We start from the raw sequence: 15,284 nt of genomic DNA on the forward strand, positions 1-15,284 counted from the left end.
GGGTCTGCTTGGCCAAGGGGGTCCATTCAGTCAGTGAGGGGCTTAGGATTTTATTTTTTGTTTACACCACCCTACGGGTTCCTCCTTAACACTCTGATGTCAGAGACAGCAATTCTCCAGCACTGTGGCTAAGGAGGCTTCTTTAGAGTTAAAAGCACACACATAACCTTACAACCGATCCCTCTCTTCTCTTAAACAAGAGGGCGTACCACTGCCCTACTCAGCCTCCCCACAAATAAGGACGAGATACTGGAAGGGTTAAAAGCAAGTGGTGGGTATAAAATCTTCGGAATTCTCTCTTTGAGCAACTAACTAGGGCTGTTACTGAAGCCCTCTGCGAGCTTGGATGCTGGGCGAGGGTGAGGCCACCAGGCAGTGAGCGCCCTCGGCGGCCGCGTGATCCCGGGGGTGGGGCCCGTTTCTGAGTTGGGGCTAGCTCCCAACCCCCAAGGGGCCCCACATTCCGGGCCAGCAGCCCAGAAAGTCCCTCCCCGCAGGCGGAGACAGCCCCAAGAAGTCGACGCCCCGGTCCCGCCGCTCGGCCACTACCCAGAGGCCTCCGCCGCCTCTCCAAGTTACTGTGGCCCCCGCGGTACGGAGTATGGGGCGCTGACGGCCATGGAGGGCTACTGGCGCTTCCTGGCGCTGCTGGGGTCGGCACTGCTCGTCGGCTTCCTGTCGGTGATCTTCACCCTCGTCTGGGTCCTCCACTACCGAGAGGGGCTTGGCTGGGACGGCAGCGCACTCGAGTTTAACTGGCACCCGGTGCTCGTGGTCACTGGCTTCGTCTTCATCCAGGGCATCGGTACTGGCACCTCCTGGGGGGTGCGGGGAGGAAAGCGGGGAAAGCGACGGGGGGCAGAGGGTCCTCAGTGAAGCGCCTCCCAGCTGAGGAAATATTGGAGTATCGCGGGGCCCAGAGAAGTGCGGTGAGAAGCGCGCGGGAAGCCAAGCTGGCGGGGTGAGAGGGTGGCACGGGAGGGAGGCTGGCCGGCTCTGGGGGCGAGACGCAGCTGCGGTTCGGGCGGATAGCAGCGAGCGCGGGGCCGGGAGTACGCGGTGGAGACGCGCTGCTGGGGGCGGCGGAGCGGGACCGGCCCCACTTGGTTAACTCTTTGCGGCGAGTGGCTGAGACGCATTGGAGGCGCCTCCAAGACGCAGAAACTTGAGCCCGGGCGCGATGTCGGAGCGCTGCGCAGTCGGGCCGCTGCAGCCCGCTCGCCCCGGAAAGTCGCCCCTGTGGACCGAGCCTGCGCAGTCGGGGGCGCGGAAACACTTTCGCCCCAGCCTGTTGCTGAACTTGCTTCCAGCCTGCAGATGAGGAGGGCAAGGCCCCGGGGAAAGATTGCCGGGGCGAGAATTTGCCCCTATTTGTAACATCCTCGGCCCTGCGTGAAGGGGCTGGCCAAGGGGGGGCGAGTGAAGCATCCGCCCTAGGTTCCTCTCCTCCAAGAGCGTTAAGCTCAGTCGAGTCCGGGAAGCTGCCAGGACTCCAAAGAATGTTTCGCCGCCCTGCCCAGTCATTGGACAGTCTTGAGCCCGACTTGTTTATGTGGCAGCCGAGGGCGAAAGTTCCCCCGCGGGGCTTCCTATTGGGCACTGGCCCAGCACTCCGGGTGGGAGATGCCCGGAGAGGCCCGCGGTTGCCTTGCACCGAGGGATGCCTCTGCTCCGGCTGCCCGCGGCGCGAGCTGCGTCCGTGTTTGGCCCGCGGCGAGCCAGCCCCGGGCCTGCATCCTCCGGGCTGTGGCTGGCGTGGGGGTGGGGCTCAGCAATCGCTGGCAGTGTTTGTTGTCATTGTGTAGTGCCTCTCACAATGTCCTGACAGCTTCCTTCGGTTTGCCGTGTAGCTGGAGGAACCTCTAGCCTGTGGCGCAAACATAGTTTATTTGTAACCACTTCCCAAAAGGCATGGCCTTGAGAAAGTAGTTAGAGAAAGGCAGCAAGGGGTGGACTGGAGTTATGTCGCAGAAAATAATCGAGAGGAGTAGCAAGGGTTTGGAAAGATACGCCCACTGGCCGAAATCTCTAGCTTTGCCTCCGGGCAGGCTGGCTTTTCTTCACCAAATATTTAACTCCCCACGAACGAGTGTGCAAAATAGTGCTGACCTCATTCCTAAAGAAAAGTGATTTTGGTTTTGGTTTTTGTTGATTGTTTTAAACTTGTACTGCAGCTTTCACAAGTGTGGCCAGCGTTCTCCCACTCTGGAATGTAGTGGAAGGTATTACGAACCCTCAGCATTCAAAGGCTTCCCTGGTGTGAGATCGGCATCAGGGTGTGAGCACCACTGGGCACCTAAGGCATTTCGTTGCGTAACTCTCAGTTATTTTGCCACTACGCTTATAAGAGAAAAACATACTCAAGTTCCAAAGTAACTGTCAGAAGCACTTTTTCCTTCATGGTTGGAACCCTTAAGTTTGGCCCAGAGCTGTCTACACCTTGTTTGCTCAAAGAGTAGAACCAGTCTCCTCTTCTACCCAACTCTTCAGAGCAGCTTCTAATACCAAAAAACTTTCTGGAGGTCTTGGAATATCTTCTCATAATTGAGGGTAAGGGAACAAGTATTATTATTCATTGCCTGACTTGCCATAGAGGAGAAGACATCAGAATGGCTAACAGTGATTGCATGTTGTATGTCCACTAAGTGCATTATGTCACATGTATGTAAGAGTAAACTGAGACAGAGAAGAGTTATGTAACTTATCCACGAACGTTGTTTTAAGTCTTTTCAGTGACCTTATCGTAAAAGTTTGATTCTCTGCTTTTATGGCAGTATGCTTATTTTCTGCCAAATCTTTTTAGATAGTGAAAAACCTTCATCTAAAATATGTTTTGAAACTCTTCATTCATGTTAGAGTCCAATATACAGTTTTCCTAAAAGGTTTTTTAATTTCTCTAAACTTTGTACTTCTCTTAATCTGTTCATATTTACTCTTGGACAAAAATGTGTAAATTTTGGCAATTTTCATCTGCTGCTCTTATGAAAATCTTGTTTCTTTTTTTCTTTCTTTCTTTCTTTTTTTTTTTCTTTTGAGATGAAGTCTTGCTCTGTCGCCCAGGCTGGAGTGCAGTGGTGCGATCTTGGCTCACTGCAACCTCCACCTCCCGGGTTCAGGCAATTCTCCTGCCCCAGTCTCCCGAGTAGCTGGGATTACAGGTGTGTACCACCACGCCCAGCTAATTTTTATATTTTTAGTAGAGACAGCGTTTCACTGTGTTGGCCAGGCTGGTCTCGAATTCCTGACCTCAAGTGATCCACCTGCCTTGGCCCCCCAAACTGCTGAGATTACAGACGTGAGCCACCGCACCTGGCCGATCTTGTTTTCTTTGGGTTCAATTACTGTATTTGTATCAGTGGTCCAGAGTTTGTCCCGTCATTACTCATCCTGTTTCCTGTTTGGATCCTGGATGTGCAAATCACTTTAATCATATAATGCATTTAATTGACATGAGCATAAATGTTTTCATAAATATAGGCACATGCATAGTTCTCCCCAGTTCTTCCATATCTTGGCCCACCCACCCACATTCCTCACCCTAAGTATTAGGAAGGCTCCAGTGGAAGGAGGGGGAGTAATAAATAAACTTTATAGGCTGTGAGGGACCCACACATTACAGACTTGCCATGTTATAGCAGACTTTTTTACTGTGTGTAATTGCTGCAAGGAGGAAAATTTTAGGCTATGAGATTTCAGATCTCTATCAAAGAACACGATGTAATGTTCCCTTCTGTAATACACAAATATTTGGAGATGAGGAAAGGAAAGCTAAAGTACAGTTATTACTCTAAGTATAAAATGCTTTAGAAATGCAATATACAAATAGTAAACAATATTTGAAATTAAGAACAAGTATGAGTCCTTTGAAACACCTTTAAGAAGTAAGCTCTGGGCCGGCACAGTCCAGCTACTTGTGAGGCTGAGGCAGGAGAATCGCTTGAACTCGGGAGGCGGAGGTTGCCATGAGCGGAGATCTCACCATTGCACTCCAGCCTGGGCAACAAGAGCGAAACTCCCATCTCAAAAAGAAAAAAAAAAAAAACTCTGGGCAGGCATGTTGGCTCACGCCTGTAATCCCAGCACTTTGGGAGGCCAAGGTGAGTGGATCACCTGAGGTCAGGAGTTAGAGACCAGCCTGGCCAACGTAGTGAAACCTTGTCTCTACTAAAAATGTAAAAATTAGCTGGGTGTGGTGGCACGCGCCTGTAATCCCAGCTACTCGGGAGTCTGAGGCAGGAGAATTGCTTGAACCTGGGAGGCGGAGGTTGCAGTGAGCCAAGATTGTGCCACTGCACTCTAGCCTTGGCAATAGAGTAAGACTCTGTCTCAAAAAAAAAAAAAAGCTCCAAAGAAGCAAAGTTAACATAGAAGTTATAAAACAAATATCCCTCTCCTCCTTTATTCCTCTTTCCCTTTCTCGCTAACCCTCTCTCTCCTTGTCCCATTTTCTCCTCCGTGTCCCTCTCTCGCTTTCCCTTCCTTTCCCCTTCTCTCTCCCCACCTCCCACACTCCAAGTATATTTTGGAAAATGTATATATTCTAAATTAAAGTATAGCAGATCATGGGAAATCTAAAACTAAAATAAAATTTTAAACTAGTGGGAAATCTAGCTAACAGACTGACATCAATGAGGAAGAGTTTAGAAGAGGCTTTGTGCTTCTCTGAAAGAAATGTTTCCCATGAAATAAGTATACTACTAGGAAATCAGAGAAATGAACCTTGAAAAGGAGGCCACAGAAAAGACTGAAACAAACGCTATCAAAGTGGCTGTTGACCTTTTAAAGGTTCAGCAAGGTGGAATGTGTTCTTTAGTGAAAGGTAGAAAATTCAGGTGTCTAAGTTTAGTGAAAAGAAGTCTTGGCAATTCTATACTCCTTCCTTTCCTGTATAGAACTCCTTTTATTGTATAAACTGAAGGGAGAGAAATTAAATAGTTTAATGATCTCAAGTTGATTTTGTGAGAGAATATAACTACCTTTAAGTAACATTTAAAAGACTAACAGAAATTAAGAGCAGTTCTTAAAAAGCAGTTGGGATATCCTATTAATTTATCTAAAAGTGACCAAATTCCATGATTACTTAAATAGACTTGAAAAGCTCTTGGGGTAAAATCCAGCAAATAAGAAAATGCAGGGCCGGGCGCGGTGGCTCAAGCCTGTAATCTCAGCACTTTGGGAGGCCGAGACGGGCGGATCACAAGGTCAGGAGATCGAGACCATCCTGGCTAACCTGGTGAAACCCCGTCTCTACTAAAAAAAAAAAAAAACTAGCCGGGTGAGGTGGCGGGCGCCTGTGGTCCCAGCTATTCGGGAGGCTGAGGCAGGAGAATGGCGTAAACCCGGGAGGCGGAGCTTGCAGTGAGCTGAGATCCGGCCACTGCACTCCAGCCTGGGCGACAGAGCAAGACTCCGTCTCAAAAAAAAAAAAAAAAAAAAAAAAAAAAGAAAATGCAGAAAGTGCCCCAAATACCTACTCTAAAATAAGCTTCAGGGACACCATTGATAATAAAACCTGTCAATCTTAGCGATACAAGGGTTTTTACGAAGCATGAAGAGATGATTTAAAGAAATTTTGTGACCAAAACCACAAAAAATATCCCCAACATATTTTTTGTTGTAAACAAATACACATAGATTTTAAAATAATGCAACCAATAAAAATGTTTTAGATACGACTGTGGTGCTCAGTTCTATATCCCCAGCACCTAGAATAACACTGAGAACTGACACATGGTAGACGAGTAAGTGGTTGTTGAATGAATGATTATTTCTGTATCATCATTGAATTGTTAGTAATAAAATGCAATTTACAGCCACTTACTTGTGACTATAATAATAGTGTCTAAAGTAAATACACCCTCGCCTTTCCCTAGTGATTCTCCTGTTTAGCCAGTTTAAAAGCACTGGCTTATCAACCTCCAGGAAGAATGGACATCTATTGCACTGCAAATGCATCTTTATTCTAAGGCCTCTAGCTGATGAGAATATTGCTGCTTAAGTACAATCTGTGCCTCCTTTTCCCTTCATCCCAGTTTTCTCTCCTTTTTCAGTTAGTTTCCCCGCTAACTGGCTTATTTCCAACATGTTATAATTTCTATCATCTTCGAAAACAAAACAAAATCACTCTTGACCCTGTATGTCCCTCAGCTACTGCCTCAATTCTCTGCTTCCCTTGCCACAGAACTTCTTGAAATTTTTGTCCATACCTGCAGTTTCTAGTTCCTTTCTTCCTATTCTTTCTTGAGCCCTCTCCAATTAGGTTTTTACCTCCTGCTCCACCAAAATTGTGCTTAACATGGTAGCTAATGACCTCCATGTTGCTAATTGCATTGGTCACTTCTCAGTCCTCATAGTGTTTGAGTGGAAGGCAGCATTTGACATAATTGACCCCTCACTCCTTGGGACACTTTCTTTTTTTCTTTTGAGACGGAGTTTCACTCTTGTTGCGTAGGCTGGAGTACAATGGTGCGATTTGGGCTCACCACACGCTCTGCCTCCCGGGTTCAAGTGATTCTCCTGCCTCAGCCTCCTGAGTAGCTGGGATTACAGGCATGCGCCACCATGCCCAGCTAATTTTGTATTTTTAGTAGAGACAGGGTTTCTCCATGTTGGTTAGGCTGGTCTTGAACTCCCTACTTAAGGTGATCCACCCGCCTTGACTTTGCGAGGTTTTAAATTTTTCTCTTAAAAGGTAGAACATTCTTCCTAAGAAAGATAGAGGGCCAGGCACGGTGGCTCATGCCTGTAATCCCAGGACTTTGGGAAGCCAAGTAGGGAGACAAGTCTGGGCAACATGGTAAAACCCCATCTCTACAAAAAAAATACAAAACTTAGCCAGGCGTGGTGGTGTGTATTGGTAAGTCCCAGCTACTCGGGAGGCTGAGGCTGGAAGATCACTTGAGCCTAGGAGGTTGAGGCTGCAGTGAGCCGTGACCATGCCACTGCACTCCAGCCTGGGAAACAGAGCCAGACCCTGTCTCAAAAAAAATAAAAAAAGAAAAAGAAAAAAAAGAACAAAACAAGGTTAGACTAGAAATCTTTGTTATAACTTTTTGCTTTATATAGAAACTTCCTTAAAAGGTCAAAACAAGCTTTGAAATGTCTATACAGACTTCAGCTGTACTTTTCTAAGTTTTTGTTGTTGTTGTTGTTCAATTTCTTCATATATTATCCTATCCATTTAATTAACATATTTATTAAATACTTACTGTGTGCCAGACACTGTAAAACAAGTAAGATACAACTCAGTCTGCAAGCTGTTCCCATTTGATTTGGTTGGACACGAGTTATGGTTTCTTTCTTTTTGCTTGTTTGTTTTCATACAGGGTCTTGCTCTGTCAGCCAGGCTGGAGTGTAGTGGCGAAATCATGACTCACTGCAGCCTTGACCTCCCGGGCTCAAGTGACTCTTCCACCCCTCCCAAAGTGCTGGGATTACAGTTGTGAACCACCGCGCCATCCCAGCTCAAATTATGATGGGGATTTTTGTTGTTTTGTTTAGAGATGTAGGTTATATTGATCCTTAAATATTTAGAGCTAGCTGGGACCTTACGTTCTACCCTTCATTTTAGAGACCAAATGTCTGGCCAAGGTCAGACAACCAGGTAGTATCAGAGCCAGTACTCTTTCTAATCCATCATAATATTGATATGAGGCACAAGAAAATATAGCTGATCTTTCTGAAAACACACAATTTCTGAATATTTTAAATGTGTATTCAATTAATTGAATTTTTTCTTTTATACATGTATTTTTTATGATGTAGCTGCCTTTGCGAGGATTTTAATCACTCAGAGATTTTTTTTTTTTTTTTTTGAGATGGAGTCTCGCTCTGTCACCCAGGCTGGAGTGCAGTGGCCGGATCTCAGCTCACTGCAAGCTCCACCTCCCGGGTTTATGCCATTCTCCTGCCTCAGCCTCCTGAGTAGCTGGGACTACAGGCGCCCGCCACCATGCCTGGCTAGTTTTTTGTATTTTTTTTACTAGAGACGGAGTTACACCGTGTTAGCTACGATGGTCTCGATCTCCTGACCTAGTGAACCGCCCGTCTCGGCCTCCCAAAGTGCTGGTATTACAGGCTTGAGCCACCGCGCCCGGCCTCACTCAGAGATGTTTCTAGGCCTAAAAATATCTTCCAAATCATCTGAATCACTTCCTTCATTTTGACTTTCCAGAGATTTTCGGTTTCATGACTTTCATGCTGTAAGACAGTTTGAATGCACAGACATGTTTCAAAGCTCTGATTTTCTTTGACAGCCACTGCAGGAATCTTTTCAAGAAGTTTATTTAAAGCAGATTCTCTGCTTTTTCATTTAAACTTAAGGTCCTTTGGATAGAATCTGGTAAGCTCTTGCGTGCAGAGGAAAATGAGTTATAGAGACTGATAATCCTGTTCTGAGCATTCTGCTAAGGAGAGAGAAATAATACTTTATTCAAAGAGGGAAGGGAAGTGTAATGGGCACACCGTGTTTAAGTAGAATTCGTAAGTGTTGTAAAATTCCAGTGTACTTCAAACTCAATGACTTACTCTTATTTTATTTTTGAATTCACTTCAATTTGTTAAGTGGGTCCAAGTACAGAATGCTTTTTACTTATTTGAAAGGGCTATTTGGTCTTCTATTAGCTAATACTTGGATCAGCAGTACAATTTTTCTGAGTCTTTTTATTTGTGCATTTTATGGGCCTGGCATGGTAGCCAGCAAAACCCTGTCTCTACAAAAAAATACAAAAATTTGCCGGGCATGGTGGTGTGCCCCTGTAATCCCAGCTACTCGGGAGGCTGAGGCAGGAGAATATCTTGAGCCCAGGAAGCAGAGGTTGTAGTGAGCCAAGATCACGCCACTGCACTCCAGCTTGGGCGACATAGTGAGACTCTTGTCTCAAAAAAAAAAAAAAAAAGACTAAAAAATAAATATGTGAGGTGATGGATATGTTAATTAGCTTGATTTAACCATTTCATGATGTGTGTGTGTGTGTGTGTTTGTGTGTGTATATATATACATATGGAAACATCATGTTGTATAGCACAAATATATACAATTTTTATTTGTCAACTCTCTTAATTAAAAATAAATTTTAAAAAAAAGTAAAAGAGGATTTGCTCATTTGCTGGGCATACTGAATGAACTGCGGTGCTTTATTAGCAATTATTCCTGTGCTTTATTTAGAATTATTTGGGCTGGGCATGGTGGCTCACGCCTGTAATCCCAGCACTTTGGGAGGTGGGATCTGAAGTGGGCAGATCACTTGAGGTCAGGAGTTCGAGATGAACCTGGCCAACATGGTGATACTCCATCTCTACTAAAAATACAAAAATTAGCTGGGCGTGGTAGTGCTTGCCTGTAATCCCAGCTACCCTGGAGGCTGAGGCATGAGAATTGCTTGAACCTGGGAATCGGAGGTTGCAGTGAGCCGAGATCCCACCACTGCACTCCAGCCTGGGTGACAAAGAGAGAGACTCTGTCTCAGAAAACAAAAACAAAAACATACTTACTGAATTCCTACTATATGCCAAGTTCTATGCTAAATACTGGGATGTGACAGTGAACAAGATAGGCATGTTCCCACCCTCATGAGTCACAAGATTTTAACACAGAAGAACTAGAGTCAAAATGTTTTCCATGTTTGAGGACATTTCTGTCCCTCTAAGCACTCTTCCCCTACCACACACACTTTGACAGATTCTAAATTTGCATTGCCTGCTATAAGACAAAGTCGTATATATAAATAGTTTTGTAATGGTATATGGATGGAAATCTGGTGTCAAACCACAGACATTTTTAAATATCTAAAATGTATACATTTTAGAGAGTATGTATTTTCACATATTCCTGAGTTTTGGTTATGCAACAAGGAGCTGAGACATTTTCTTTTCTTTTCTTTTCTTTCTTTCTTTTTTTATTTTTAATTTTTTTTGACAGAGACTCCAGCTCTGTTACCCAGACTGGAGTGTAGTGGGTCACTGCAACCTCCATCTCCCAGGTTCCAGCAATTCTCCCACCTCAGCCTCCCTAGTAGCTGGGACTACAGGCATACGCCACCATGCCTGGCTAATTTTTGTATTTTTTGGTAGAGACAGGGTTTCACCACTTTAGTCAGGCTGGTCTTGAAATTCTCACCTTAAGTGATCCACCCATCTTGGCCTCCCAAAGTTCTGGGATTACAGGTGTGAGCCAGCGCACCCAGCCGACATTTTCTAATAATTAAACCCAAATTCAAGTTACTGTGTTTTTCTCTTCATTGTCTTAAGATAATTATACACAGGTATTAATTTCTTTCTCCCTCCCTCCCTTTCTTTTTAAGTTTATCATGTTAGCATGCTCCACCATCAATATCTTTTCTTTTAAAGGATTTAAAGTGTATTTCTCATACATATATATGTTTGTATTTCCCCTCCTTTCCTGGGAGAAATGGAATGCCAACTAGAGCCTCTAATAGCAAACCCTTGTTTTGGTCACAAGTAGCTGTTTTATACCATTTCCCCTTCTTGTGGGCTTAGGGGACCTTTTTCTTCCTTCTCACTGAACCTCAGGAATGGTGTCTAGGTAAGTGCCAAGCCAAAGAAGCAAGAAATATTTAAATTCCACTCTCCAGGCAGTTTTTATAACTGTCGAGAATAGATTCTTGTTTAGGAAATATGGCTTGATTTGTTAAGATTGCCCTTTTCTCCCAAAGTCCACCATATTTCAGTTGCTTATACATTTTAAAAAGAATGTAAACAGCTTATGCAAATACAACATTTTGCATTTATCCTTCATGCTCCAGAGAGCATTTTGAAGCATGTTGAGCTTTGCAGCACAGCCTCTATGTAGCCAGGATAGATGCTGTGAAAACTCCATGTGCTAGAGGTCACATGCCTCACTTGTGGGAGAGCTCCTCAAATCTCCGCAAGACATCTATTGAGTAGGTAAGACTAATTGGCTAGTGGGTTTTCAGGCTTATGAAAATATTGTTTTAACTTTAAAACTGGAATGAGCTGTTTCAACCGTAAGAAAAGACATAATAGATCCCTAAGTACCCACGACCCAGACTTAACAGATGTTAAGCTTTTCAGCAACATAAAATTTTATAAGCTGTTAGCTGGGTATAGTGACACACACCTGTAGTCCCAGTTACTCTGGAGGCTGAGGCGGGAGGATGACTAGAGCCTGGGAGGCAGAAGTTGCAGTGAGCCAAGATCGCGCCACTACACTCCAGCCTGGGCGACAGAGTGAGACTCTGTCTAAAAAAAAATGAATGAATAAATAAAAATAAGACATTTTATAAGCTAAAACTTAGAGCTGGTGGGAATCAAGGATGAGACAAAGTGATGGAGGAGAGAGGTTGTAAGTAGGTGCCCTAACCGAAGCCAGAAACAAAACGAGATAGAAAAACTCTTAAAGAGACCCAGGGAGACTCTCAAACCATAATTGTCTGGGCTCATTGGATCAGAGGTGAGCACCTCTCCTGCTTCAGAAACCCCTAAGGGCTCCCCCCTTAGAGTAACAGGATAATAATTGGTGTTTGATGACCCCAAATGATCAATAAAAGATTGAATGTATTCTATTCATTCTACTGCTGGACAGGGAAAGCCAGTGTGCAGCCAATTTGCGTATATGTAAAAGGTTTTTAAAAATCAAGTTTTGACACTCAAAGGGGGTGAAGTTCAGTTTTACAGCAAATTTGACACATTTCTCTGTATGCTTCATAGTATTAGAAAGAGTAAGAAGTCTTTACTGGGAACACAGTTGTCTTTGAAGTTTTGGCTTTATTTATTTATTTATTTATTTTTGAGACAGAGTCTTGCTCTGTTGCCCAGGCTGGAGCGCAGTGGCTTGATCTCAGCTCACTACAATCTCCCCCTCCTGGGCTCAAGCAATCCTCCTGCCTCAGCCTGCTGAGTAGCTGGGACTATAGGCACACACCACCAGGTTTGGCTTATTTTTGTATTTTTTTGTAGAGATGGGGTTTCACCATGTTGCCCAAGCTGGTCTTGAACTCCTGGGCTCAAGCAGTCTACCCACTTTGACCTCCCAAAGTGCTGGGATTACAAGCGTGAGCCACTGTGCCTGGCCCCAACATTTTTAAAAAGTAAACTTTTTTTACTGAAGAACAGCATACACGCACAAAAGTACCTAAATCAGAAGGGATGTGTTTTTATCACATGAACACCTCTGGGTACCCAGACCAAGAAGCAATATTCTAGGCACATCAGAAACCCCCCAGCAACCCTTGTAACTCCTTTGAGTCATGATATCATGATAGTTCCTCTTTTTTTTTTTTTTTTTTTTTTTTGAGACAGAGTCTTGCTGTGTCGCCAGGCAGGGTGGAGTACAATGGTGCGATCTCAGCTCACCTCAACTTCTGCCTCCCGGTTCAAGTGATTCTCCTGCCTCAGCCTCCCAAGTAGCTGGGATTATAGGCACATGCTACCATGCCCTGCTAATTTTTTGTTTTTTTGAGACAGAGCCTGGTTCTGTCACCCAGGCTGGAGTGCAGTGGCATGATCTCTGCTCACTGCAACCTCCGCCTCCCTGGTTCAAGCGATCCTCCTGCCTCAGCCTCCCAAGTAGCTGGGATTACAGACGTGCACCACCATGCCCAGCTGATTTTTGTGTTTTTAGTGGAGATGGGGTTTCACCACATTGGCCAGGCTGGTCTGAAACTCCTGATTTCAAGTGACCCACGCACACTGGCCTCCCAAAGTGCTGAGATTACAGGCATGAGCCACTGCGCCCAGCCTGTATTTTTAGCAGAGAGAGAGTTTCACTATGTCTCTGGTCTTGAACTTCTGACCTCAAATGATCTGCCTGCCTCAGCCTCCTAAAGTGCTGGGATTACAAGTGTGAGCCACTGCGCCCAGCCTACTCTTGACTTTTAATATCAGAGATTAGTTTTTGTTTTGGGAATTTTTGATATAATATGATCCAGATTGGGGAGAAAATGCTACTATGGTTCATTGTTCATAATTTGCTTTTCGAGTATTGAAACCCTGAGTATTTTTTTTTTTCTGTATGTAGATATTCAAATTCACTCATCTAAGGCTCCTTACCCAGGGTGGTGTTTTTATAATATGATGGTGATGATGATAACAAAAAAACAACATTAATTTTAAACCATGAATTGAGGAGGGATAAACTGCTTACCCTCTCTGCCTCAGCTTCCTCTGTACAACAGTAATAATTCTATCTTCACAGAGTTGAGGTGAGAATGATAATGAAACTGGGAAGCACTTAGATGGTACCTACTACCTAGCAAGGACTCAATTTTGTGTATGTGTGTGTGTGTGTAATAAATGAGCCCAACCCAGGCAAAGGGGAGATGTGTTATTAGGTCTTCATATATCGCACATTTTTATTTTACTATTGTCTGATCACACACAGATTGCAGAAGGCTCCACTTTGTAGATAAAAGGTCACTAGGTCATTGGGTAAAGAGGCATTTGCTTTCCCAGAAAACTAGAGAATTATGTACGGTGTGCTTAGAGGAGAAAAAGCATGAGGAGGGGAAGCCACAGTGTTTACGTTGACATCAGTTTAGTTTCTAGATTTGATGAGTCTGTAGAAAGTGCTTTGCGCTTGTTTATTTAAACAAAAGTTATGGGTCACACGTACACACAAGTAACCTAGTGAAATCTGAATAAGGGATGCAGGAGGAGAGAGAGAAAAAAACAAAAAATAAGTAAATCAAAAAAAACCTGAATAAGGTCAGAGGATTATATCAATGTCAATTTCCTGGTTGTGCTATGGTACCATAGTTATATAAGATGTTAGAGAAAACTGGGTGAAGAGTATATGAGATTTCTCTGTACTGTTTCTTACAACTGCTTGTGAATCTACGATAATCTCAAAATAGTTTAAAAAATAAGTTCTAGTGTTCTATATAGCACTGTAGGATGACTAAACAGTAATATGCTATATGCTTTCAAGCAGCTAGAAGAAAGGATATTGAATGTTTTCAACAAAAAGAAATGAGTTTGAGGTGATAAATATGCTAATTACCTTGATCTGATCACTATACATTGTATGTTGTGAAACATTACTATGTACCCCATAAATATGTACAATTATCATATGTCAAGTTAAAATTTTAGGCCGGGCGCAGTGGCTCACATCTGTAATCCCAGCACTTTGGGAGGCCAAGGTGGGCGGGTCACCTGAGGTCAGGAGTTCAAGATCAGCGTGGTCAACATGGCAAAACCCCGTCTCTACTAAAATTAGCTGGGCATGTAATCCCGGCTACTTGGGAGGCTGAGGCAGGAGAATCTCTTGAACCCGGGAGGTGGAGGTTGCAGCGAGCCGAGATTGCACCATTGCACTCCATCCTGGGCAACCAAGAGCGAAACTCCATCTCAAAAAGAAAAAATACAGAGATTTAAAAAATACTTATGGAGGAGCTACATGCTTTGAGTCCAGGGCTGCCTTAGGCTCTGGGGATACAGTAGAGAAACAGCAAGACACATTAATGCCCTCAGAGAAGATGAAGTAGGGGTAAGACCTTGAGCTTGCTTTAAAAGTGTACTTTTTAAGGTATTGCATTAAATCATTTGAAAAGATTCCTTGAATATAGAAATGATTATCCAAAAAGTCTCCACATTCTCAAGGAAGAATAACCAATCAACATTTACAGGATACCCATATACACACTAAATGTAGTAAGTAGCAATCCTTCAGGGTTGGGATTAAGTAAAATAAATATTGTCCTAATGGTGAGAACTGTTAAGTGTTAGAATGGAACCAAAGAATAAGAAAAATGACATCTTGTGCTGGAAGCTTTAAAGGGGCTGAATTCACATCTGTGTTTGTAGGTTTAGATGTGTTTCTGCCTGTCAATCATTAAAAAATCAGGAAACAACAGGTGTTGGAGAGGATGTGGAGAAATAGGAACACTTTTACACTGTTGGTGGGATTGTAAACTAGTTCAACCATTATGGAAAACAGTATGGCAATTCCTCAAGGATCTAGAACTAGATGTACCATATGACCCAGCCATCCCACTACTGGGTATATACCCAAAGGATTATAAATTATGCTACTACAAAGACACATGCACACGTATGTTTATTGCGGCACTATTCACAATAGCAAAGACTTGGAATCAACCCAAATGTCCATCAGTGACAGACTGGATTAAGAAAATGTGGCACATATACACCATGGAATACTATGCAGCCATAAAAAAGGATGAGTTTGCGTCCTTTGTAGGGACATGGATGCAGCTGGAAACCATCATTCTTAGCAAACTATCACAAGAAGAGAAAACCAAACACCGCATGTTCTCACTCATAGGTGGGAACTGAACAATGAG

The 15,284-nt window shown here is 43.8% G+C and overlaps 1 protein-coding gene across 2 annotated transcripts in view; it reads left to right on the forward strand.

Moving 5' to 3' along the window:
• Window positions 1-312: 312 nt before the first annotated feature.
• Window positions 313-15,284, forward strand: part of LOC111522191 (cytochrome b reductase 1) — a 27,217-nt gene continuing 12,245 nt past the window's right edge. For both annotated transcript variants that reach the window (XM_023186020.2, XM_023186021.3), the window contains exon 1: window positions 313-805. In XM_023186020.2, the coding sequence (XP_023041788.1) occupies window positions 619-805 (187 nt within the window). In that variant the 5' untranslated portion in view covers window positions 313-618. The remainder of the gene's footprint in view (window positions 806-15,284) is intronic.

Source organism: Piliocolobus tephrosceles, chromosome 11 (assembly GCF_002776525.5).
Source record: "Piliocolobus tephrosceles isolate RC106 chromosome 11, ASM277652v3, whole genome shotgun sequence".
NCBI lineage: Eukaryota > Metazoa > Chordata > Mammalia > Primates > Cercopithecidae > Piliocolobus > Piliocolobus tephrosceles.